The 27,735-nt window shown below is 38.9% G+C and overlaps 1 protein-coding gene across 13 annotated transcripts in view; it reads left to right on the top strand.

Moving 5' to 3' along the window:
• INPP4B (inositol polyphosphate-4-phosphatase type II B) overlaps positions 1-27,735 on the top strand; it is a 400,661-nt gene that overhangs the window by 351,755 nt on the left and 21,171 nt on the right. For 12 of the 13 annotated variants that reach the window (XM_064510757.1, XM_064510756.1, XM_064510754.1 and 9 more), the window contains 4 exons: positions 2,640-2,780; positions 5,309-5,406; positions 9,632-9,744; positions 14,415-14,569. In XM_064510757.1, coding sequence (XP_064366827.1) covers positions 2,640-2,780; positions 5,309-5,406; positions 9,632-9,744; positions 14,415-14,569 — 507 coding nt within the window. Of the gene's footprint in view, positions 1-2,639; positions 2,781-5,308; positions 5,407-9,631; positions 9,745-14,414; positions 14,570-19,277; positions 19,420-27,735 lie in introns of those variants that run through there. The other variant, XM_064510753.1, reaches the window with a different exon arrangement.

Below are 27,735 nucleotides of genomic sequence, written 5' to 3'. Positions count from 1 at the left end.
AAAGAGAAGGTAGCAGAACAGCTGACTATTTTCTAATTAAAGCGTAAAAAAAAAAGCACGCAGTTTTCAGACCATTTCAGTTATTATTTTGGGGGGTGAATTTTATACAGCAAAATTAGACTTAAATACTGCAGAAGCTCAAGGCAGATAATTAATCTACCAGTTGTTACTTTGCAGAGTCAGAGCATTCACTTGTAATTGGTTTTCCAGGGAAGTGCTTAAGCCCAAGTTTTTAATGTCGAAAGCAAGTCAATCTAAAGAGCGTGGCAGTGAGGAATAGCGTGCTAACCTGTCGCTGGGGGTGCCTGATGCCTGGCGTGCAGACAGAATACAGGTCACCTCAGGCATTCGGGTTCTTTTATTATAGATGAAAGTTGTTAATGTATATATATATTTTTTTTTATTCCTTTGATAGCATTTATTTGATTGTGTGCATGAACTTTAAGGCATTGCAGAGCTTTAATATGTTTTCAACGAAGAGTGTGATCAGGCAAGCCACTTACAGTCACACTAAAGTGATTTAAAAAGTTGTCACTTGGCTAGAAGCAAAGCTGGGAAAAGCACTTCACAGCTGAACTGCAATGCCTGTGCGCTCCTCCTGTTACAGAGCAAAGCAAAGGAGCCTGTCAACAACTTGTTGTGTGTTCGTTGCAGTGAACCACAAGTGGGCAATTTCGGTCGGCTGCAAGGAGCCGGCTCCCTGCTGCAGGGGCCGTAGCCTGCAGCTGCCTGGGGTGGTTGACAGAAGCATTCGAACAGGACTGCAAGGATTTGTCTAGGCATATCTTCGTGCGTGGTGGTAGCGAATGTTAGAGAATAAGGGAAGTAAAGTCAAAGACAGGAATAATCTTAAGCAGTCATGTTTTAGTGAAATGTTTGGTGATATGTTTAAATATGTAATACTTAAATTTAAATAATGAGTCCTGAAATAAGTAATGATTTATTATTACCCTCTTGAATATGTCGGGTTTTTCACCACCCGCTTTTCTTCAGAGATGATTAAAAGTTAAAAATTGTGATGATTTTATGCCAAGTCATCTTCTCATTGGTAAATGTAGCAGCCTTTCTCCCACTTCTCTCATGCCAAAACCACCTAGTATTGCTACACTGAATCTAGCCATAAAAAAGAGAAACTACATGACAAGAAAATTTATTGTTTTATTACTGTTTCTTAATTAGAAGCATAGGACCTGTAAAGTTTTGGTGAATTAGGGTTAAATTATTTCTCCAGATCTTGGTACTTGGATCTGTTTTTCACCTGACATTGCTATTACTGCTGGACTCTTCTGATAGCTCTTCCTCAGAGTAAAATAGTCTTTTTCCGAATGATCAGAAATGGGATGTTGTCATTGTGCAATCGGTTACAGATTTTTAAAAGTTAGTATGATAAAGGGATGCTGCCACTCAACAGATTATCCCTGAGACTTGAAAAAATGTATAAAAAATGGAATGTGCAAGGGGAAAAAAAATGGTACTGACGTTAATTTATCATGCTTAAAGGTTGGCATTTCTCGATGTTCTTTCACACGTTGAAAGATTTGTAGTAATTTTGGGGTGTGAAATGTAGCGATGCGGTGGTTTGGTGACACTTTTGGTTCAGTGGCACACGTCCTTTAGATTAGACAAAACCAATGTTTCTTCTGAACCTCCTGAAAGCACTCCATCACATACATGTGTCCTGGTGGCATTTGACAGCAACTAGGAGTGCTAACATGTGGGCTGAGAATGAATGTCGCTAAGCAAAGTTCATTTGTAAGTTCTTTTGCTGTTGTCGTGGCTAGCTCTGTTTCCTTTGCAGCGATGAATTAAATAAAATGCGCACCTGATAGACTTACCTGGGGAGTAGAGCTTTCCCTTTCCCCCCACTTCCCCCTCTGTCATTTCTGTTGTGTAGGGTCAGGCATTAATCCTCAAAGACAGGTGAAATTCAACCTGAAGGTTTCGCAATGAAGGACATAAACAAAATTTGGACTGACAGCCTAAGTATAGTGTTTTTCATAAAGTCAGGCCACGAACACAAACTTAAAACCAAAACTGTTGTATCATATCACTTCGAAAATAGGATTCAAGTTTGTGTAATGAGCCTGTGCCTTTAATTATTATCTTCATGGAATCAATTTTGGCATTGGTGATGCTTCCTAACCATCGAGAGAAAATCCAGCCACTGAAGAAAATGGGAATTTTGTTCTTGATTTGATGCAGATTTTTGCTGAGTGTGGGCCATTATGCATATTGTATTTAGAATGGATACAGGATCAAGTTGTGGCTCCTTGAAAGGAAGTGGTTTTATAGCTCAAAAAAAATGCATGTTAAGAGTTGAGGTGTTCTCACTGATATTTTGGCAGAGGGTGATAAAGAAGCAAAGACTTTTTTTTTACTGCTTTCACTTTTATTCCTATTTTCACTTCAGTAAAGAAGTCAGTATTAAGCTAGAGAATATAATTATATATACACCTGCCTATTTCCGTATAAATTTCTTATGCTCTTAAAACAAGCAAGCTGAATCTTCACATTTTACTGTTTAGCACAATTGAAGAGAGAAAAGGGAATTGACTTATAATCCCAAACATTCTCTATAACCTAGGAAAGTTATAATTTCAAGCAAACCAATCAATATTCCCCTCATTTTTTTTTCCTAGTGAACATTATGTTATAGAGGTCCAGCTTCCAGCAAAGATGTTTGAGTTGCTGCCGCAAGAGATTAAAGAAGGAAAGCTGCTTCGCATGTATCCAGTACTCTTTAATGTTGGAATCAATGAACAGCAAACGCTTGCAGAGAGGTAAGACACCACCTTCAGAAAAGCTCACGTTTTAATTTCTATCTGAGGATGCTGTGCTAGCACAGGATCTCTCTCACAGGATTACAGAGCAATCTTTTTTTTATTGTATGTCCTTGGACCATCTCAGGTTCACTTGGTATGTATTTAAAAATTAATTAAAGGAAGTAACCATGAACTATGAAATAATGCAAAATAATGACAAAGGCCAAAATATGATATATGCAGGACTTTTTCACACAGTTAAGACCAAGTTTTTCTTGGTTGCAGATATGAAATGGATTTCTAGTTCACAAAGGCAGAAGTTTATTAGTGTGCAGAATTTTGGCCCTTTGAAGCATGAGGTTGAAAATTCCAAATTTTTATTATCTCAGAGGTGGAGCTGAAGATGCCAGACAAGTCACAGACCATAAAGAGAACATGTTTTTCTCAGCTTTGTTTTATCTTACAGGATTGAGGAGGGATAGTTAATATGGAATATGTTAGTAGTGTCTTTGTAGAAACATGAAGGCTGATGTTAAAATTCCAAGGTGTAAATAGTAGTCCTCTGAAAAGATTACTTGAAGCTAATTAATTAACCAGTACAATTTTAGTCAAGGATTCATCAGGCTATTATTTTTTCTCCCAAAAGGACGACATCTGTGGGTCATGTTAAATAATCGAGTTTGTGCAGTGCTAAAATTGCGAGGCTGGCATCTACAATAAGGGAACTACATTTGTTTACTGGTTTTAGCAACAGAGCATCTAAGAGACATAATACATACCTTTAGATTGCATGCTGTACAACCTCAAAACCGAAATCAATCTAGGCGTAGGTGGAGAAATACAGGGAGACAGTGAAAAAACATTAACCTGGATGGTAGGCAAGAATGTAAGCACAACCTGAACTTGACTTGCTGTTCTTTGTAGACAGCTGGGCAGAAGGCAACTTTCAAGGAGGGCTTTTAAGGCAACTTTCAAGGAGGGCTTTTAAGGCAACTTTCAAGGAGGGCTTTTAAGGCAACTTTCAAGGAGGGCTTTTAAGGCAACTTTCAAGGAGGGCTTTTAAGGCAACTTTCAAGGAGGGCTTTTAAGGCAACTTTCAAGGAACTCTAAGGGAGCTTTGTAGATGTTTGTGGGAGACTTTTCACAGTTGAGTGATGATATTATTTGACTCCTGAAGTTTAGAGCTTGGAGAGTGAACATGAGAATAGAAATAATGCTTTGTGATAAATTGCTAGAATATGTTACTTCTCTATTTTCAGTAAACCATAGCTGAGAATATATGTGATTTAAAATAAATACTCTCATGTAGCAGGGCAGCAATAGCTATCGAGGAAGTAACCACTTTTCCCTTTCTGGCCTACTTAAGTACTTGATCCCCTTCTACATGCCGTAGCAGCGTGTTTAGTATCTTCTGATTTATTTCCCCTTTTGTCTACATGAATTTCTCACTTACCTGTCCGTGTCTATTTCCGTGCTCCTCCATCTCCTCTTCTGTCTTCTGTTTCTTCTTGTCAAGGCTAATCTAAAGATAAGCCATAAAAATTTGGCCTTAACTGCCCAGGGGACATTCCTCTCTTCCATATCTGTCACAGTAGAAGTACCAGAAGATTTTGCTTTAGCCTGTGTGAGACTTCACTGTTGTAGAAATTTTGGTCTCAGAGAGGAAGACAGTTGCCTGTGTAGCTCTGGCCAGTTCTTAGAGAACTGTGATGGCATCCTGATGCCTGGGTTTTCTGGGAGGAGCAGGATGATGGCGACTGGGGTGCTGTGTTGCCCAGTAAACTTGACTGCTGAAAGAGACCCCAGAACAGCCCCTGAGGTGAGCTGCAGCACAGCAGGGTGACTGCCGATGTCCGCGTGCTGCAGCCAGCTGAAGTCACCTAGCTTGCGGGTCACAACTGTGTGGAGCGTGGTGGGGAAATCACTGCTCAACAGCAGAGAAAACGGTTTTCTCATCAGTTTCAGACACAGGAAACCGAGAAAACTAACAGTTCAGGAGCAGTATGGGGTCAAAAGGGCCCAGGGAGGTAATCAGTTTGACTATTTGTAGCAAATGTTCTCAGACCAGAGCGCTCCTGTGCCAGAAGATTGTTTGCCAGCAAGTTTTCCTCCTGATGTTTGTATCTCTTCCATCTTGTGTGACTTCAGTATCATCTACTGACTCTGGCAGAAATTAATATAGCTAAGCAACAGCAGAGGTAAGAGATGTAGGAGGTGGTGTTCTCTGCCCATGATGGCATTTGAAATTGCCACAGAAACCCCTTGCATTTGTTCAGGATTTGTAAAGGGAAACAGGATTTGTGCTTTACTGAATGGTTGCCTGCCAAGAGATTACTTTGTCCATATGTTTTTTGGAAGAGGTATCCATGGGCTATTACTTTATTCTCAAATATTAGCTCCAAAACACGTGGGAGATTTGTAACTGTACCTTTGATAAAATCTTACACATTCAACTCAGAGTACTTCATTTGTGCAAAGAAAGTATTCTGAAGGATGGTTTGGCTTTGTCTTTTAGGTTTTTTCATCGCTTTTCTGTGCTTTTTTAGGTTCGGAGATACCACTTTGCAGGAAAACATTAACCAGGAAAACTTAGAACTTCTGAAAGAATATTACAAGCTGTTTACAGAAAAAATGCCTCCTGATTGTGAGTATAAAATAATATTCAAATGGCTTTTAAAAGGTTAAGTAGATAAAAGATCATAATAAATTAATATTAGCACAATATTAATGTGTAGCTTTTAGATTTAGGCCTCAGTCCCTTAAGTTGTTCCAAAAAGCTAAGCAATTTGTGCCTGTGCGCAGCCCTGTTGAAGTCAGTAGTGGTTGCAGGACCAAGGCCATAGCAGAGGGGACAGGAAGAGGGAAATGCAGTAATGATGAACCAAATAGCTCTTTTAAATTGCTAATGTAGTATGCTTTTTAATGATTCAAGTCTGTATTCGAAGACAGTCCATGCTCACTGTATTTATACAGAAATACTCCATGGGAATTTGCAGCAGCTTCGGTCATTCCCTCCACTCTTATTTTTTAGCGTGTATTAAGGTAGGGCAAACTGAGAAATCTGCAGATACAGATGCCAGCAGTGAGCCACATCATAATGTCACTATTCTTAATAGTATGATTCCATTAGAACAGTCCCTATATGCAAATTTTATAGAAGTTTAGTATCATGAACATACTATTCTGTTTCTTTTGTGGTTTAAAGCAAACTTTAAAAGGACCTTTTGCATCATCTAATCCTGTTAAAGCAATTTTATGGTCTGAATTATATTCTCAAGTGTACAGTTTAGTTTTAAATAGCTTGGACTTAGGTCTCTATCCCTTGCCTTTGGGTAACTATCTTAGAATGTAAAGATCTCTCATCCTGCAGGATGCACTTGTAATTCTTGTGTTCTGTTACAGAACACCTTAGGAATTGCACTTTAAATAAATAAACATAAAAAAAACCTTCTTACCCGTTAAAATGCTTTCTCTTTGTGTGAATGATCCCTTACATGCACTTGTAGTTGTATCTAATGTATCACTGTATTATTTGTATATGCTTATCTGTTGTATCAGGATAATTTCATTTGTTAATGGTATCAACAGCAGTGAAAGCTCTATTCCTGAGGGGTGGGCAGTATGCCCATCCATCCACCCACATCTCTAGTACGTATCTTCAGAGATTTCTACAGAAAATTGCTTACAAGAAGTTGCTAATTAATTTAGGGGAATCCTGCCAAGAAAGCATCCTGAAAAAGTAACCTCATCTGGGATTAGATCTAAGGTAGATCTACCATCTCGTGGATGGACCTGATTTTGTAAAAGCAAAAACTTTCATGCAAATATTTGCTCCTTTTCATTAACAGAAACTAATCTTTTACTGCCTTCCCCAGAAGGATTATTAGGGAGCTGCACAGACTTCCTGGACTGCTTCCAGACTGTGCAGACTTTGGAGAACAAAGCTTGTCTAGCTCATCATGTCTCTCCCTGGTTATTAATGCCTCCTTACATTTTCTCGTCCTCTGAGAACAGAGTCCCTGGTTTCGTCCAAGTTTTTGCAGAGCATAAAGCACCTTCTGCTTCCCTTGCGCTTCCTGCTTGCTCCGTGCCGTTACAGAGTCACTCTCCTGGCTCGGAGGAATGTGTCTTTTAAACTAGTGCCCTCCTATACCCTCCCCTCAGGGACTTTGGTCATGTATAAAGTTGGAGAAAAGCAAAGGTCTTCCAGGGTGTTCAGCCAGGGGAGGACTTCGACTTCTTCCCTTGCTATCTGCAGAAATCCTTAGGAAGAAAAAACCTCCATCCAGGGCAAGAGCCAAGCTGGCAGCAGCCCTGAGCTTTGAGCCAAGCACGAGCTGTTCAGTGTTGGTGGCTCCTTGATGCCTTTGTCGCACCTTTCCCCACAGTCTCCCATAGCGCTAAATCCCTGCTACAAACAGATGACCCAGTTCACAAAGCTATTGGTCACAAATAGTGCTCATGAAGCCAGATAGGATTTATGAGGACACGCAGCCCTGTTGGCCGAGCTGTTGCGTACGCCATCCTTGGGCAGCCTCGCTTGCCTGCTGCTTCATTCATGAATGTCCTTGCAAAGACTCAGGTTTCCCACTCCTGTACAGATATGACTACCTTTGCTATCAGCCTTTCCCTCCCCTCTCTAATTTCCCGTGTCTGTAATGTTCTAGCTTTCTTTGCATTACTCTCTAATTATCAAATTTCTTTAGTTGCTTGTACCTGCATATGCCAGGCATCGACTTTCCACCTTATTTTTGATGAATATGCATTCTTTCACTCGCCTGCTTCCTGATCTCTAACTCTCTGCTAACAGGAAACTCTGTAAACAATAAATAACAACGTGTTCTGAGAGAGATTCCTACCAAAATGTCGGCCAAATGTTGTTCTGTTTTCGACACCAAAATAGTACTGCTTTTGCAGAAGAGGTGGGATAATAAGGATACAAGAATGTATGACTTGTTTAGTGATATGTACATAATTATAAAGAATGGTTTAGAAATAGGTTTAAGGAGTTAACAGCATGAAGTCAGATTAACACAACTGATTTTGGTATTGCCAGTTTGATACCTAACAACTGCAGCAATGTCGATGTTGCAAGGTGTTGCCCCACATGAGAAGAGGGATGCATGCAAGGCTGTGAAAGCCTGCAAGCAAATACAGATTTTCTTCTTTAGGATCATAATGCAGGTAGCAGTGCATTAACACAAAGTCTGTGAGTCTGTTCTGTACTGCTAGGCTTCTTCCCCTTATATTAATCTATGAGAATGATCTGACAGTTTAATACTGCTTTGTGATACAAGCAATTTAAGCAGTCACAGCCAGTCAATCTGCAACTTATTTTGGCAGTATTATCTATTAAGAGAATCTTGCTTTACCTGTGCTGAAATCATCTCTCTCAGGAATGATGGATTTTTCTCCTGTGAACTGAAGAAAAACTACTTTGAAGCACTAAAATGTTTACCTGGTGATACAGTCTCATAATCTGGAAGCAGCTTTTTAGAGCACTCATTGCATGCTGTGTTTTAAAGAAACAGACACAGGCTACATATAATAGCCTTACAAGTTATGATATATTTTTATGTGGTCTGTGTTATCTATTTATATAGTCAGGAATTATAATATGCAGATAAAAGTCTTCATTAAAATTACTACATAACTAGTGTTCAAGTAACTTTTCTGTAGTTTTTTGGCAGTACAATATACCATATGGGTGAGGCAATTTAGACATTTTTAATATAGTTCTTTTTGTGTATTTTTAAGTTACTTCTCACTATGAATCATGGTTAAGGGAAGTTAGAGCATTCATTAGAGATAAGAGATGAAAGTCTAGATTTAAAAAAAATATATCATTCTAGCTGTGATCAGCTTAAGAGAATGGTTTTTTGACTGGTATTGCGGTAGTTTAACTTTTACTTTCTGAGCTGAACACAATTCTTAGATCATATTTTTAAACTATTTTTTGTTTTTTTGGATAAGCATCCTACTTTTTCTCACTGTAGAAAAAATAATTGTTAGCAGATTTGTAGAAAAAGGATGCTTTAATAGATTGGGTTTAATTTCACTTCAGTTGGTTCTAAGATTTTTTTCTGTTTGTGTGATAACTATTAATAAACTTCTTTTTATTTCACAATCATAAGAAGAAATCATTTTGAAAGACTGATTTCGGTTGTTTCTACTGATTTTCAATACTAACACCAACAGAGAATACTGAAAACAAAACCCTCCTATCTATACACAAAATAGAAGAGCCGGTTAAATTGCCTGAATTGCTCTTGTGTGTGTATGATTGATAAAGTTTCAGCTTACCTGCCATACCCGGGGCAAGTAGAGTACTTTGGATTTTGAGTAAGCCTGAAATTATTTTATAATTCAAAATTAAAGACCCGTTTGATTTCAGACTGAGCAATATCCTTTGTTAAGTTTTTTGGGGTGTTTAGCGTTGTTTAGCCCTTCTGTAAATTTCCATTATTTTATGAACTAAAACATTGTTTTAAAACAGGAATGAGATGTTTCCTTTTGAAGACAAAGCAAAATATTTTGACTGCAAAATAAAAAATCATCCCATCAGAACAGCTCTTTATACAGTCCAGTATTCCTCTATTTGCTTCCAAAAAATGTCTGTAATAGTCGATGAACAGAGCTAGAACAAAAACTTGATTTTCGCCCTCCATTTAAAAGATGACACCTACTATTTTCCTTGGAGAGCCCTTAGGGTGAAAAGCCCTATACTCGGACAGAAAATTGCTTAATCCCAAAAGTCAGTGCTTTCTATCCTGTGTTCCTAAATGAGGCACTAAATGATAGAGCAGCCCTTTAACAAGGAAATCCTTCAGTCTGCACAACCTCATCATCAGGTGTTTTCTTCTTTTCAGGCCTACCACATTTTCAAGAACAAAATGACTTAAAGGGATTACTAGAAAACCTCCATCAAAATATCCAGGCCAAAAAGAGAAAGAATGTAGAAATCATGTGGCTGGCTGCAACGGTAAGCTCCTTTATTTTAAATACTTCCACATGATCTGTTAATTTTCACGTGCGTTTTGATATTATAAGTGCAATAGATTTTTAAGGATGTGTTTGGAAAGCTCAATGATAAAAGTAAATAGATACTCTGAAATGGCTCACTAACCTTGCTGTTCTGATGGCCTATTTATCCCATTCATGAAAATGTCTCTTCTTCCTACATTTAAATTACAAATATTGTATTTTTCTCATTTTCGTAACTGTTAAGAACTGGCCAGAATTAAAAAAAGAGATGATTTCCCCCTGCTTTGTTCCTGTGGCTTCAGTGCAGAACACCTCGGGAACCTGACAGAAGAATTATTTGAGGCAAAGTATTGTAAGGAAGAGTTTGTGGGACTTGCAGAATTGCCATGGAAGGATTTGGGTTGGAAGGGGCCGTTGGTGGTCATCTGGTCCTACTCCTGGCTCCAACAAGGGCTACTTCAACACTACATCGTGTTGCTCAGGGCCATGTCCAGTTGAGCTTTGAGTAGCCCCACGGATGGAGGTTGCGTGACCTCTCTGGGCAGCCTGCTCCACTGCATAGCCACCCTTGCCGGGATTTATTGTTTTTCCTTGTATCCAATTGAATTCCGTATGTTTCCCTGGCTGCAAGTGCAACCGTTGCTTTTCTCGCCTTTTTGCTGCGCGCTTGCAAGTGGTCCGCGTGCCTCCTCCCTGACCGCCTGTTGGGCAGGTGCCCGGCAGCCTCCCCAGCTCCCAGCCCAAGGGACTGAGCTCCCCATGCTTCTGCTGCGCGTGGTGGGTGCCTGCACCCGGCCCTGCCGCTGCCCCTCCGCCGGGCTCACTGTGGTTTGCCGATTCCCCTCCGGTACCGAGGGGCTAACTGCTGGGCGCAGAGCTCCAGCCGTGGCCTCGCCAGGGCCGGTTACGAGGGAGTAATCGCTGCCCTTGACTCGCCGGTAATGCAGCTCCAGCGGCCGCTGGCTTAGGGGTGGCAAGGGCCGCTGCGCGCGCTGAGTGCTGCCTGCTCCACCGCCGCCCCGGGCCCTTCGCTGTGGAGCCTCTATGCAGCCGGTCCCCATGGCCGGGTCTGCTGCTGCGGGGGCTCTGCTGCCCCCAGTGAAGGGTTTTGCACTGGTCTCAGTGAGATCTGCACGGGGTGGTTTCTTTGTTGTGTGTGTTTTAATTAACTGGCTCTGCATTTAGTTACAGGAGTCCGTTCATGCCCGTGGGGGACAGAATCAATTCCTTAGATAATCATGTATAGCTATAAAGAGAGCGACTCATATGAGGGACACTGTGCAGTACTCAGTTACAGCATTTAACTTTTTGTCTGACTTCAAATCCATTCTGTGGTGATATAAATTTAGTTGCTCAAAGCAACTTCTTTGTATTATTTAGCGTCTATAAAGCCCCAGGGTATGATGCAAGAAATGATCACTTGTTAGGCTTTTGTGTATTATTACCGCATTTGACTCTTACAGTTTTATGTAATTTAAGTACTTACCTTTCGTAAAAAAAAAATTGGCTAACATCATCAGTACAACACCTTTTAGTAAGTTGCCCTATATGCTTTTCTCTAGCCAGTGTCACCATGGCAGCCTCTCTGAAGGCAGTCACTGCAACACAAGATCAGCTAGATATGCAATGGGCAAAAATTCAGACACAGAAGACATAAATAGAAAAGGTTTATTAATGCATAACATTTACTTTGCTCTATTCACGTTACTCCTTTTTATTTCCCAGTTCTGTGTCATTGCACATGCACATAAAAATATACAGATGTTCAAAGAGCTCTAGCTTTTCAGGAATGTGAAATTCAACAAGGTAATTGCCTTGGTTTTAGAAAACTACCTTTGCTGCCTCTCTGGAATTATGCCCGTTTATATAAGCAGAGATTTGGGCCTTTGGTATCTGCAGAAATTGAGTTGAAAGACCTTTTGTTTTGGGGAATTTGCCAATGCATATACCCTTCCAAGTGAATAAATATTTGTCACAAAATACTAATAAAATTTTGCATAGCGTTTCATTAACACTGCGGAAAAGAAGTTAATTATGTCATATTATGAAGAAGAGTCTTTGTATTAATAACACTTTTACAATTATATATTATGTATTATTAATACCAGTTTGCACTTTGGTTAATAAATATTATCACATGCTACGGTAGTATAAATCTGTTGTGGGTAAAAATATAAGCTTTCTTCCCCAGTACCAGTTCTGCAATTACTATGAAACATTGCTTTTCAAAGAAGTAAAAGATAAATCAATATAGGATATTGTAAAATAAGCTGCAGAGAATATGACAGAACTTACTTAATCTTGGGATATAGCAAGTTGTCATCTACCATCCATTCAGCTTTTCTGAAATAATTTCATGGGTAAAAGTTGTTCTTTTGACATATAACTATTTCAAATTTTTCCTTCACTGTATTGAATTTCTCCTGTGTTATCTTGCTTCAAGCTGAACTTCTGAAATGAGTATTTCTGGACCCTTTGAGATGCATACTGCTATATTATGTTCTTTTTATATATTGGAAAGGCACAATTCCCAGTCTATCACTGTGTTATTGCAGCACATGTGCATGGATGTGCATATGTATGCACACGTATGTGTAGTCCCTGTTATAATGGGATTGTGAGAATACATCTGCGCTTAGAAAGTCACCTGTTGCAAAATAATATCATAAACATTTCTTCTAAATATAACAGGACAGAGATAATAGGCAGTAAAGCCCAAGAGAGCGCATCTCTTCTATGTTATCAAAGTTTTATTGATAATGAGAGTATCTGTAACTGTCTATCTGCCACCTTTTAGAATCCTATTTAAATCCTGAATTTGGTGTTACGTTATGGTGCTGCATATGTGATGTCTGTGGATCCCTTTAACTATGTAGTACGTAAAAAATATTTCATTTCATGAGCTCTAAATCTGTTATTTCTGTTTCCTAAGCTGGTCCCTTGATCTAACGTCTCATATCAAGAGAAATGATCAGAGTATTGATTTGTCCTTCTTTTATTCTTTGTCGTCTTATATGTGTCTCACCCCTTCTTTAAACTTAATCACGATCCTAATCATTTAAATCTCTCTTCCTATGGGAGACTTTCTAATCTTCTACTAAATGTTTTGTCCAACTCTTTTCCCCTATATCTTCAATATATTTGGGGGATGAAGTGAGCAAATTGAGGATAAAATTCAAGCTGGAGAATTATTGTCAGCTGCATATTCTGATATTACCATAGATTTGGTATTGTCCCTTATTAAATTTCTTGAGCACCTGATCATTATGTTTGCCCATTTTAATTATTTACTTTATTTAACTGCTGCTGCTTATTGAATTGAGTTATTCTGAGGATTTATCTGAGCCAGCCTTATCAGGCTGACCTAGATTTCTCCTTAAATCAGAAGCTAAGGATTTTTAAATTTGTTTATTTAATTTAACAGATTGTATTCCATTTAATCCACTTAAAAATGATTGAGCCGTGTGTACTGAATTTAAATGCAAAACAAGCTCTGCAGCCTGTGGGTACGGTCATTTGCTGCTTGTGCCTAGAGTGCTGCTCAGTTCCAAACTGATTCTTACTAGCCTGCACTTTGTGGGTTACCAGCTGAGATTTGGGATTTAGTCACCCTCTACCCGATCAGAGGCCGTGACCCATCCAAGATAATTACCGGTTCCCGTAGAGTTTTGTCAAAACGTTCAATGAAGGTAGGCATCCCATGGCATCCATCTGCGGTGAGCATCAATTGTTTGGCTCACACGTTGAGCGGTTTAGCCGTTGCAAATACGGGATGCATGTAAATTCAGTACCTAGATAGATGTGTCTGAATCCAGACACTCGTGAGGAGTTTCTTCTCTGTGGAGTTAACAAAGACTTTTCAAAGTTTTTCTTCATTTTTTAACATTCATTAGGTGTACAGACAGCTGAGCTCTAATTGAAAAAGGTGTTTGTCACCAAGTGAGGAAAATATTATTGAACTTTTCATTTTAAATTCTAGGCTAGCACAAATACTTTTTCACGTTTAGGAAACTGGATGCTGTAGTTTGGTAAGTAGTAGTAAGTGCAGATATTGTAATGACTTGCTAAACGTGCTTAGGACTAATAATAGTAGATTTTTTTGTTTGGTCCCCTGTCAATTTCTTGCTTTATTTGGGGGGGGGGGGGGGGGGGAGGGGGGAAGCCATCCCTCCTGTGGTGCACAGAACAGGGCTGTCCTTTGCAAACCGCTTTTGTATCCTGCTCATACTGCTTGGTCACTTGACCTCGTACAGAGCCTGTTCCTCACAAATCCAGGTATAAAATGAGTGCACATCAGGCTTGTCTTGCTGATTAAAACCCTTAAGATCTGCTTTTAAGATGTGTAATTTGGATGAGAGGGACTATAGATTAGTAACTATAGTCTTCTGGTATTACTGTGTCAGGCCAGCATTGGCATAATTCTTAAATACAAAAATTTCATGGCAGAGCTAGTACCTGATTTAACTGCAGAGACTCACGTGTTGGCAGCTTAATGATTGTGGTCTGAATTCCTGTGTTTTAATAGCAATTCCTTTTTCTTGAGAAATGTTGTTGTTCTCTGTAGACATCCTCTGTGATTGTAAAACCGTGGGATTTTCACAGTCTACTAGTGCATAGAGAAGACAAGGCATGTAAAGAGCAATCCTTTGACTTCTGCCTGTGTTACAGATTTGCCGCAAGCTGAACGGGATCCGCTTCACCTGTTGTAAAAGTGCCAAGGACAGGACATCCATGTCAGTGACGCTCGAGCAGTGCTCCATCTTGAGGGACGAGCATCAGCTGCACAAGGACTTCTTTATTCGGGCGCTGGATTGCATGAGAAGGTACGTGTGCTTGGAGATTATGCCGTGTCCTTTTTGTACTAAACGAGGAGCTCCAGGACAGAAATGCCTACAGTCAGGTGCAAACGTGCGGTAGGCCCCAATCTTGACTTAGCAGAGGACTGGCCACTGCAGCGTGTCAGCTAGTGATTCACTTTTATGTGCCAGGGCTCTATAGCTGCATTTTTTTATCATTAATGAATAGCTGCTGAAATTTATATGTGAAACTGCATAAAAAACCATGCCACTACCTGTAGAATTTGATCATGGTAAATAGCCATTATTTTAACAATTTCCTAGGCTTTCATAAAGTTTACAATTTTAATTTAAGTCCACATTCCTTGACTATGTTAAAAAATAATTTTTTTTTCTTTTTTAAAAATATTTTTGAACGGCTTAACTGCTCATTAAAACACTTGTATAAAATTTAAACAAATATTGCAAAAGCAAAATAAACATTTGTTATAGTTGGCAATTCTCACTAGCTCATCTCATTAAAAATAAAAGAAACAACCAAGCAGGTTTGGAGTAATGGTGGTTGCCCTAATATTCGATAAAATCTTCAGTTTAAAAACATTATCTACATTTCATTCCAAATTACAACTATGTAGAAGTTGAGACTGAAGTAATCAGGAATGTGTAATTAAAAGGTTTTTGATTATCTAATTCTTTGGTGAATGAAAAAAATTGGGCAAACAATTTTTGGTCATATAATGAATCCAGGTGCTATCTTCTCTAAATAAACTCTTTCATTATTGGCTTTAATGAGTACTGCATTGTATGTTTGATAATTTTTTTAAAAAATGCTTCTGCATCATTTAAATAATATATAACAAAAGTCACTGCAAGACTGACAAAAAAACTCTGGTCAATCTTCAAAGAAATAACTAAATCATATCTTTCTTGACCTTAACATTTGATATTCTCAGGTTAGGTGTTTAATGTCTCGATTAATCCGCAGGTATCACACATGTAGAGTCCATTTGTCTTTAGGCAAAGACAGATATTCTAAAGAAAAAAAAGTTAATTTTACCAAGAACAGTTGAGCAGAGGGCTGCGATGGCTTAGAAGCACAGTTGCTTTGAAAGTTGATAGTGTAGTGTGATGTGTTAAACTGAGGTGGTATCGTTTTGCGTATGTCATTAGCTTGCATAAACCCTTAGTCTCTGTAGTATTTCAGTGAGCGAATGACTCTCGTGTGCAGTCTTTCATAACTACATGTTTTATCATTAACGAAAGATGTCTGAGTTTTCTGTGTTAAGTCCCATTTGTGTTGGCATTTCAAATGTTTTTTTCTTTTATGTCTCCAATAAATATAAGAGTTTGCAACTTACAGTAAGTTACCAGCTATAACTAAATTATATAAAATACATTATTATGTAGAATAACACTGAATTGGAAAAGTTTCACAGATATAAACCCGATTAAAAAAAAAAAAAAACTGATATTTGTACGAATTGACTTGCTAGTCAAGAAGCATAATAGGTTTTTGCAGACTAAAATGTAAGGGACTATGAGAGCTTTTTTATCACATAATTGATCTGAAGGCTGAGATAATTAACACATTAGTCATATTTGCAGGTAACACTAAATTGGAGTCACAAAAGAAGAGAAAAGCCCAGCAAATCTGGAGAACATTTACAGAATAAAAGAGCAGATAGATATCTGAGGTTGAAGCAACATTGCAAAAATGTCAGTTTTGTGGTTTTGCTGTAGTTGTGAATAGAGAAAACCTTTATCCTGTTAATATCCTGTAAATATATTTGAAATAGCCTCCAACTGAAGTAGCTGCTATGTTGAGTGAAAGCGAATTATTTTGACTCGAGTGTTAAAATTGCCTGGGATTTAAAGTGAGGACCCTGCAAGTAGTGGCTATAACATCCAAAATTCACCTGTGCTATCAGGATAATAAATAAATTTTGTGCCTATGCTGGTGCCTATCTGTGTTGCATTGTGCACCCCACTGGAGGTTTGAAGGAGGGCAGCAAACATACTTCTTCTCATGAGCTGGTGAATCAAAGCCCCAAACTTAAGAACAGAAGAGTAAATATGTCAAACGGGGATACGTAGTACTTAACTGTAGTACTGATGCTGAGAGTTGGTTAGCCAGTTTGATCTATCTGAACTTCTAAAAGAATGTTTTTAAGAGGTGTTTTCAGGCTTGGTCAGTGTTATTTTCGTATTTGTTTTTGTATCTTTGGTGTTGCTGACATTCAGCAGGGACAGTTTTCTTCCTCCCCCCCGCCCATGTGTTACTGGAGGGGACCCTGGCATGGTCCATGAGGCAGCCGAGGCTTTCCTCTCTGTTTCGCCCCCTCCTCGCTGGTGGATGCAGCAGGGACCCTCCAACCAGGGTCTCTTGTTGGGAGCAGAGCAAACTGGGAAGGAAAGTAGAGCTGGGCAAATAGAGGAGGAAAAAAAGCCATATTTTTCACGGGAAGCGATGTAGTGACCTTTTAATTAAATCTCTTTCATTTCATTTGAGGGAAGTTTGGCAGCTATGTTTTTGAGGTTTGTCTGAATAAGGGCGAGGGAGTTGTTTGTAACTGGCTGTGATGCTTGCCTGTTTATCCTTTCTTCATGTTTGATTACTATTGCAGAGCGTTATGTAAAATGTTAGGCTGTGCATTTCTAAGCTTTTCATTAACTGCTTCTAGAAAGTTTTAGAATGGATTTTGCTTTGAAAAACTATTTTGTTTTAAGAGCAGACAGAGGAAAAACTTTGATCACCTTTCAATTTACAGTGGGAGCACTTTCCCCGGTGAATCTTCTCTAGATCACTTTGTTGAGCTCTGTCAATTGAATCGCTTTATGATGATTGCCACAAATCACTTTTAAGCCTTTCAAAAGAAAGAGCAGAAAAGAAAAATTCCATTTTAACATCCAGAATCCTAACAGGCTGAATTGATCTTGGAAAGGCCTCTTTCCAGAGTTAGCAATGGGAGATAGAAAGTGCTGTGAAACAGAGTGAGTTGTAAAAGTAAATGGAGATTCAAAAGCAGCCCTTATTGGAAATGCCATGATTTTGAGAAGTGAAAATTAAAAGGTGCCTGTGTAGCTTTAAAGCTTCTTTTTTCTTGCCAGTGTTGACACAGCCTTGGCAGCCGTCGTAAAAGGGAGGTACCTACTGATGGGTTTATGCTTTCTTGCTGCCAGGAGAGGTTTGGTGTTGATGCTAGACTTCTGTGTGCTACTGCTTTCTGACTTCACTGATGTCCCCATATGCCTTTGAATTTCAAGCATGCCAGAGGCGATTTCACGTTTTTCAATTTTTGTTTGGCTCTTGTGTACACTGCATGGTGTCATTCTGGGAAATACTCCCAGTAGCTTTTATGTAATGGATTAGTTCGCAAGCAGAATTAGTCCCTCGTAGTGATTAAACTGTATGATGTTTATCACTTCTTTAGAAGCCTCCCCCCTTCCCACTGAAAACAACAACAGAAAACCCACTCTGCAAAAATCCTTCCATTAGTTGTTTTTCTAGCTTATGAAAAATGTGGTGAATGATGATAGAAATTTAAGCTTTATTGCTTACAAATATGTAAAATATGGCTTTGCCTCCGAGGTATAACTCTAGGCATTATGTTGCTTTAACTCAGGTGTATGTACAAACAGGAGTGTTCATTCCATAAATAATTCTACATATTATAGCATATGTCTGTGACTTCCATTGATCTTAGTGACATGGATAGTGCAGAATGAGGAGAATCAATGTATTGTTCCTTCTGCATCATGTGTTCACAGTTCACATCATGCTAAAATAGTATTTCTAATGTTGCTGCCATGTTCAAATGATGCAATCTTCTTATTTTCCTTATTCACCAACGGGTGAATATTTCTTGTCATTCAATATCAACTATATTCCAAGAGACAGCAGAGAGACAAAACTGATTTATCTGAATTCACTGCAGTATCTCTTACATGATTCTACGTAGCCTTAGAATTGGCCCTTGCTTAAGGAAGGTTGGACCCTGGGAGGCAGCACACTATGAGGCAATTTTGTAAAATTCCTTTGATTTTCTTGTTTGAGCTTGTTAAATTTTAGTTTTTTATTGACTGTGTTTCAGTGATTTTGGAGGCCTCATAGTGTAAACTGAGAATAGCCTATATTTTGAGCATGTTTCCAATAAATCCTTAGAAGTAAAAACAAACAAAGGAACAAATGCACTATATACAGTGAAGCCTCTAGGCTTTCAGCCCCGTCATTCTTAGCAGGACACAATACCTGTCAAGTGTTTCAGACGGTGAATACAAAATTTGATTCAGTGCAGGACACAGTGTTTTCACTTGCAATACCAGTCAAGGATATTTCAGATAAATTGCCTATCAAAAAGCTGACTGAAGCACAAGTGCAAAGCATGAATGGTGTGGGCAACAAGGTACTGGTTTTTGATGGCCCGATTATGAAGCAAATCACTGCTTTTTGAAGAGCTGTTTGAGGATATTGTTTCTTAAGGATCACCAACATAATAAATTCAGTCAAAAATGTTTGCGTTTAAGGAAGGACAGCTGTTTTTAATCATGGCTTTCCAGATGATCTGGACAGAATCCGTAGATCCAGGCATAGAGAGACCCTGGACTTGGAAGCGTTGATGAAGAAACAGCCGGGTGTTGTGATCGCTACACGGACTAGGAAGCGGGACCAAAGTGGCAGGAGGAGAGGCACAAGCTCCATTTGCAAGTCTCTCTTTCCCTTTCTGTCCCCTCCCAGGTTTCACCCTGCCCCTGCGAGCTCTTGTGGTCACAGAAGCAGCGTGCATGGGAAGTCCTGCAGGAGTCACAGACGTGTGCACCTCACACCGACCTTCCCCATCTCTTTTTCCCAAGGGGCTTAGCCCAGGGTAAACACTAGTTAAAAGGGACTTTTTTTTTTAAATCTGATTCTGTGTTTCTTTAGAAATGTAACATTTAGTTTTTTGAGGTACAAACTTCAGGCAAAAAGAGCTACATTACCTAATCTATTGAAAGGGGCTTCACAGGAAGTAACAGCAAGGTCCAATTTGGTGTAATCAGACAACCATCAATTTTGTTTTCCAAAACCAAATTACTATTTTTTTAATAGCAAGTATGCATTGCATCTGACAGAAAGAAAAGAAAATGAGGGGAGAGAATCAGTGCAATTGACTCCTTGTTGGATGACTTTTTAGTTAATTTTTGAGCATACTTCTGGAAGGAGGAGGAGAATCGCGGACAACCATTACAGACAAAATGGTAGCTCAAACAGGCTGTGTTAATTCTAGGGTTTTCTAATATATGTGCTTGATTTCACAAACTTCATTTTTATAATATGTTTTTAAAGCAATTTTCTATATATATTTTTTTAAGACTTTAAAAAACCCCAAACTCAAACACACCTTATCATTTGCACCATAACAGACTCAGGCAGGTCATCAGCAGGTTCAGATTTCTGCATGGGCAAATAAAGTAAGTGAAGCTGATGGTTGTTTTAAAATATAGTATTACACATTTTATCTGTGATTCATAGATCAGGGTCAGATGTCGAAGCCCACATTTTGCAGAAGAATGTTCTCTAACTGTTAAGAGAGGTTTCATTTTTCCTGTACTTCGCTGCTTCAACTTCTTTGCAGACCTCATTTCAGAATTCCTTCTGATCAAAATCACATCACAGTCCCCATGCTGAGCTTGGGAACTTCTCATAGTGCCATAGTGCTTCTGCATTTTCACCAGACTACTGCTTGAATAATTTCTTCTGGTTGCTCCTCACTCCTCTGTGGTGCGTGTGGCTGCCTTTGCCCTTCTCCCCTCCTTCAGAGCCCGGGCACTAGCATCAGTAACTGCATTGAGAGAGCAACGGAGATGGTCGCCCTGCCTCATCTCCTCTGCTTGGTATTGCAGCAGTTTTCATCTGCCAAGGAGAACAATACCAAGGAGAAGTCTTGCCTGGCCCCTTGACCTGGACCTGGATGATGTTTAGCCTAGATTGACTCCTCAAAGCACATACCTGCTGAATTTTAACAAGTCTCTGTCAGGAAGAGGTGATTTGAGATCCTTGCAGGAGCAGGCTTTGGCAACAGTTAGATCTCTCATGCCTTTATTATCTTGATGAATAATATCAAATCCTGCTCTTCAGTGTGGAGGTGCTAGTAATTGCCCAGGAACTGCTGTTTTGGTTTTTGGCTTTTTTCTTTAAATGGCATTATAGGTTTGAGTTTTAACCACGCAAAATGAACGAACGGTTGAAAGTAGAATCTTAATATTCTTGGGTTAATCACTGTGAGGAAAGTGTTCAAAAAAAAAAAAAAACCCATACCTTTAATGCTCTTTATAAAGACTATCTAAAGATGGATGTAGGCCACCTCACTGAAGCACTTAAATATTCAGCATGTAGTCAACTAGTATTTCTAAAATAAGTGCTAAAATTTCCTGTCAGTCCAAGGAAGGAAGGTAGTACCATAAGCAAAGCATTTTGATTTTGAATTTTGACAGCAGAGTTAGGTGGGGAAATCCTTGAAAGGCACCTGCTTCTCCTTTGCTGATTATGCAGGGAATATGGGTTTGTACTTCAGGAAGACTGGGAACCTGAAGGTAGATTTTTAACTACTGACCTGTAAAACATATTCACAGTGTGTTAGAGAAAAAATGTTCCTTTTCCATTGAAAAAAAAAATGTTTGGCCAGGATGGATAGTTTTTAGCTTTGTGGCAATGAGGAAAAAAAATGATTCCCTATGATCTTTTTGCTGAAGGGAGTTCTTGCCACTTGCCTGAGCATGTGTATGATACACTTCTCCAGAGGAGAACCAGATTTCATGGAATTCTGATCAAAAACTCAACCCCAGTTGTTCTGCTCTGATTTTTACTTTTTTTTTCCCCTCTCACTTGAGATGTTGATGTATTGACATGGTAAATGATGTGTTACCTAGCCCATTTAATATCCATGCTTGCTAGTGGATTGTGGTACTTGTCATATCGTGACCCAAATGAGAGTGTGGGGAATTGAACTATGCCTTCCCTCTTCCCGAATGTTTTAATTTTTCAATATAGACAGTAAAAAATGTAGATAATTACCAGGTGAACACTGTGATCATTCAGTTTTCAGTGTAAAAACAAACAAAAAAACCCCCAACATCTTACCCAATGAATTCACTTTCTCATTTATTACCACAATCTGTGACTAGATCTTAAAAGATACATCATTTGTTAGTACAAAAGTGAATTTAAATACTGCACCTTGATTAATTAAAAAAGCAAAAGGAAAGCACTTACACTATTTGCACTTCTAAAAAACCCTTTTATATGAGATGTTTCTATCACTGTTGTCATAAATAGATTACAGACAATAGTTTTCCTGGACTACTTCTGCCATGATTAGGCAAATCCAACATATTACCAGTCAGACTGGCTTGAAATACTGTTTTGTGTTCATTTTTAAGATCCTTCTAATTATCTGTGGAAGACTCTGTTAATTGCCTTTTTCATATATGGTACTTTAGCTCTATACCATTGCTTATTCAGAACTTCCACAAAAAAATGAGTCTTACTTGCGATTCAGAATTAGATGCATTTTACTTGCCAGAATGAGTAATACTAGGTTTCTTTCCATTATAGTTCACTTCCATTAAGATTTTTCTGAGAAAGTGGGTAGGAAAAGTCCTGGATGAATATTTATTATCTGTTTAAACTCCATGAGCCACAGCTGAATTACCCTGGCTTTGACCATGTACAGTTAAAGCTCTCATGAAAAGCAGCACTGCCAAGCATAAAATTCAGATAAGAAAGGAGCAGGAAATGAGAAGAATAAGTGGGTACTGATAGCATACAGCATCTGGTTAAAATTATCATGGTTTCAATCTCTGCAAGAATTTATCTGCCTCCAAAACTGTATTATTCTCAGAATAACGTAACATCGGCAGGGAGAACTAGTAACTTCCTCTCTGCAGTCCCAGTCATGTACAAGCTGTGGAGAAATGCACAATACAGAAAAGAGTAATGACTAGCAGTTGTTCTGGAAAGTTGCTTTGTAATAGAAGATTCTGTATTTCTTTAGGAGAAAGATGATGCAGTATCAGGCTATAGCTCTAGTTGTCTTATGTAGACAACACAGATCATAGGGAAATGTTTTAGGTCTATTTTTGTTCTCATTTTAGGCTCCCTTAATCCCTTCATCTAACTTAGTTTCTTCTCCAGGAGTAGTCCCCACTCACGCAATCATCGTGTTCTTCTCATCTAGCATCCTTTTCCCAAAGTTGTTCCATCTGTAAGCTTTCTGCATTTTTTTTTTCCTTTCTCCTTCGGTCATCTCCTCTGAGCTCTACTTCCTCTTCCCACCTGGTGTTTCCCTATTCCTTTCTCTCCTGCGGTATCACCTTCGTATGATGTTTTTGAAAACTCCTTTGACAGCAGCATTGCTCGGTGTATTCATGATGAGTTTTAGCAGTGGTTTCTTAAATGTGTCCTCATTGTTACAACAACTACTGGAAGACTTTCACTGGTTTATTTTACCTAGCAGCAACAAGTTTCTCAGAGTTTCCTTGCAGTAGAAGTCCTAGCAGCTGTTTTGCACTAGGGTAACGAAAGGTGTTCCCATCTGGGCAATTATTTACTTATTGTAGATTTCCTGCTTCCATGATGATGTTTCCATGATGGCTGGAACTACAGGCAGTAAGAGAACCAGCAGCTTTTTGTATTGCTGTCCTGTTCTCCAGAGCACTCAGAGATGAACTCAGGAGATTGTTTTGAGAACTTGCATTCTTAATACCCTGAGCATCGATTACAATCTGTAGGAATAGGAATTGTGTTTATAAGGAAGTTAATGGAAAGGAAAGCTGAAGTCTTCCCAAAGCTCACAGCCAAATCACTCCACAGTTGACTCCTACAGTATAATAGCTGAAATGGTTTCTGCAGTCCTGGGGTTTAGTGAGTGTGTAGTAGTATTGTGATTCTGAATATACCTGATGCCCAAATCGCTGGGCATGGGTGTGCATCTGCAGTGCTGTATTTCATGCTCTGCTTTGAGCTTACTTTTCTGCCATCTCATCCTCTCTCCTCAGCCAGGATGTTGCCACTTGTTTTCATCATCTTCCAGCAGTGGGAGCCTGCACTTGGCTCTTTTCTCCAACTGGAGACACCTGCAGTGCCCCAGGAAGGTGCCAGAACAGAGTTTCTATCTGTGCAGGGTCCTTGGATCCCAGGCAGACGAGAGCCGTCAGCCACGCTCCGAGTCCCACAGGCAAGGGAGATCAGAAGCTGGGAAGGAAACTGCTGCTCCCTGTAGCGTCTGTCATGGGATGAAATATTTCGGGTATAGGACCCAGTCTCCTAGTTAGAATAGAGGAGGCTCCTTCTGTTCCTGCCCTGCTCATTCATCATGTAGGTTTTCTGACGTATAAACTTCAAACTCATGCAACAGCCTTCTCCTTTTACAGTGTCTCTCCTCAACTTGGCTGCCTATTTCCTAAAGCTGGTGAGAACACAATAATCTCTGAGATTCTTATCCCTCATTCAGATTTAGCTGAACTCAGTCAACATGCCCAAAGATTGCTGGGACTGGGATACACAGATGCATTGTCCTTCCCCTCATGCCAAGCACAACCATGTAAGCTTTGTTTCTACAGGAAGAGAGGCTAAAAAGGCATCAGCTGACTATTATTATTAGCAGGTGAGTGAGCTAAACCTTGCTTAAAAAAAGTCAGCCACAGATCCTCCTCAGGCAACACTCAGCATTGTCAGATAGGAGGAACTTGTTTCAATTCTTCAAAAAATGGATTAAGGAGCAGTCTGGTCACATATGCATATATTTATAAGAAAGATCTTGTTCTAGGATTGTCTGGTTGATTTCTGGTATGAACTGGCAGGTTTGATGAGAATGTATCATTCCTGTCAAAATAGTGTTTTGTTTCATATGCATTTTGCAAAATTTGCTGCTCCAAAGTTGTTCATTTTATTTAAATCCCTTTATAACTCATTTATGACTGTTGACAGTGAAGCTTCTACAGAATACAAAGTAATCAGTAACAGAAAGGTTTCCTGAGGAAGTTCTGGCAGATTACTTTGTGATGTTGTGATAGATAGAAGATGGGAGACTCCACGGTAGGTTGTTGTGGGATTTCATTAGTTATACATTTCAACCAGGAAATAAAAATCAACCCATTTAGTACCATTTGTTTTATTCACTTAGCTGAACTACAGTTGGCATGATTTTTTTTCCTAAGTCTATTTCATGAAATAAAATAGATGTTACACTGAATGCCTTAGGAAAGCTAATAAAAATGGCTAACTGGGACCCTGTCAAAAATATTATTAGTTGGTTTTGAAATGATGAGAGAGAATAGCATCACAACTTCAAAAGACAAACAGTTAAGATAATATCTCGTTCTAAAGGGCACATGAACTCATTCTGGAGTTCTAGAAGAGTCGATTTTGATGATGATATCACAGTTTAGAATATTTATTAATGAGTTTCCTAAATGTCTTTATGACGTGTTCACTATAATCATCGTTTCAACTTTTCTGTTGTCACCAGTATGCACTTAAAATATGCTCTCTTTATCTTTCTTATATATTGCTGCTGGTTTATGTTGCTAGATTCTTTCTAAGAACTCCTCTTTCCCTTAAATATCCTATAACTTGAGTTTGTTTCCTGAAAGAAATATAAAATTGTCTAATACTTTATTAACTTGTATCCGTATAGTAAAAGTAGGATGCCCTGGCCAAGAGCTGAGATTTGAGCAGATATACAAACACCATTTTCTGTCAGGCATTCTTGACTCAAAATGTTTATAACTGACGGGCAAAGGGTGAGATAAAGGAAATGCACTTGTATCTTTTTCACATTTCACCTGGAAAAAGTTGGTAAAGACACGTCAAGACATTCACTTATGACCACGCAGACCTTTTCTTTGTTGGAAATTGAATCCGTTTATACTTCTTAAATGGAAGCCTCTTCTCGTCAGCTGGCTTATTTTCAGAGCTGTAAAGTCACGTTGCTGCCCTCGAATGTGCAGTAGAAATGTTTACAAGGTTCATTCCCTTACTCACCTTCACTACTCTACACATTGATTACTGTTTTCCCCACACTCTTTTGTTACTTGGGTTCGTGCTAACATAAGGAGACCAGGGTGCTGGCTGCATGGTTGAAGCCTCTTTACCTCCTGGGCAATGGTATGTGCACTAGGCGAGTGTTGGCAGATAGTCCTCCCTCAACGTAATACTACAGAAAGTCTTATCTTGCATTCTTACTGTGTTGCTGCCCAGGGGAGAAAGTTGCTCCCTGCACCCTCTTTCTCTGTAGGAATTTTTTGCTACAATGGCATTCTCGGCAAATTTGTAGGCAGTTGCTTTAAATATAATTTGACATTTCTATTACACAAGCTAACATAGTATGCCACATGAAGATGCTATTTGAATTCATCCTGAAAGTGAGCGAGTACATGTAAGACTGCTACTGCGCTGTTTATTTTTCACCTTGTTGTGCAACAGAAGTAGCCCAAGAGGTGCTGTCGCATAGATGGGTATTCATTTTATTTCTGTAAGATTGTTTTTTTCCCCAGTTATGCCCTTGTTTCATTACATAGGATACTTTCTTGCATTCTCATTGCAACTTGCTTCCTTTTGCTATTTATGAAGGAAAAATTACACTGTTTCATGAAGCTCTTAATATGGATATGGCTTCATGCTTATGTTGTATTCTGTGGAAATAGTATTTTTTTGTGAGCAAGGCTATTGCCTATCTGGCTATAATTTGTAGCTCTGGTAGACTAAAACTTGGTAGGTTGTTCTTCTGGTTAAAGAGAGTTGAAATCACCTTTTGGTAGTGCATTAATGAGGCAACATTGTGTATAGTAAGCTTTGGCTTCCTAAGTATGGTGGTCTGTATGGTATAGCCATAGAACAACGTACCCATACATAATTCAAAGGAAATGTGAAAATACAGGAAGTGGCACATTTTCTTTTGTCACGTGTTGCTTTAGTATGTGACCTAATGAAATGAATTTTCTAAAATAGTTTACATACTTAAAAATATTTCTACAAGGCATGTACAAGATAGTTTTTAGAGAGCTTTTTCAGTATCACCATGATTTCTGACTTTTTTGCATTCTTTGACTGGCAATTAAAACCTCATTAGAAGACTTCAGACCTTCATGTCTGCTTTACTATAGCTTTACTATCTTCAGGTGAAAATATTTCTAGATGAAGATTTTACTGAGGCAGAAGTATTGGAAAAATCAGTCACTTTCTGTACATTGTAATATGATATAGGTATTGTTCTTGGTGTTTCAGGGAGGATATTGAAACTTAAGAGTATTAGCACTTTTCAAATCAGACAGTTTTCCTCACTTTCAGACAGAAGGTATTCATAGGTAAAAGGATGCTGAACAAACACATAGCACAGTAGTCCAGAAAGGCATCTTAGTCTTAGCTGATTTTTTGGAGATTATTTTGTGACAGAGGCATCTCAAATTCTGTCTTCAGCCCCAAAGGCAATCATTCTCCCTATTGTCACAAAGAATCTTCCTCTGTGCAGCACAATAGGGATAACAAAACTAATTTCAGTCTCAATTTAAGTTTATTTCCCAGGTGAAACTTTAAATGAGGCTGTAATGAACTTGAACTCACAGTTTTATCTCCTGCATGCTTATACAACTGCTGAGATACAGTATGGATATTTTCCAGGCACGGTTCTGTTTTGAGAGTGTTCCCCTCTCGAGCAGATTAAAAACTGAAAGTTTCTGCTTTGCATGTTGTTGAAGTGAATATAGGAAGATCATTGAGAATTCAGTTTTGTATTTTGGGTTTGAATCAAACCTACATAAATACATATTCAAAAGAAGAAAACATGATCTGCATCACTAACATGATGCGATAATTCTAAGAAATAATAGGTGAATTCAAAGACTCTGATCCTACAAAACAAAATGATCAAACCATTTAAAATCCACTTGAGATGCCAAACTTTCACAAATGCGTTTTACAATTCCAGTGGTACAATCCAGTCAGCATAGTGGTGGTAATAGCCACTGTCTCCTCCAAATTCTTTGCATTTGGCCACGTGTATTTTCTAAAATACTCATTTGTGCCACATACATTAAATATACTCAGTGGATATACACATCCTTCACCTGATATAAACCAACATAGCTGTGGCAAAATCAAAAGAACTATGCCAACAAACGCTGGCTAAAAATCTGACATCAGAAAGAGGTTTCCAGTG

The sequence above is a fragment of the Dromaius novaehollandiae genome, chromosome 4 (genome assembly GCF_036370855.1).
Source record: "Dromaius novaehollandiae isolate bDroNov1 chromosome 4, bDroNov1.hap1, whole genome shotgun sequence".
NCBI classification, from domain to species: domain Eukaryota; kingdom Metazoa; phylum Chordata; class Aves; order Casuariiformes; family Dromaiidae; genus Dromaius; species Dromaius novaehollandiae.
The sequence above is the reverse complement of the archived record's forward strand: the minus strand, read 5'-3'. Positions and strand labels throughout refer to the sequence as shown.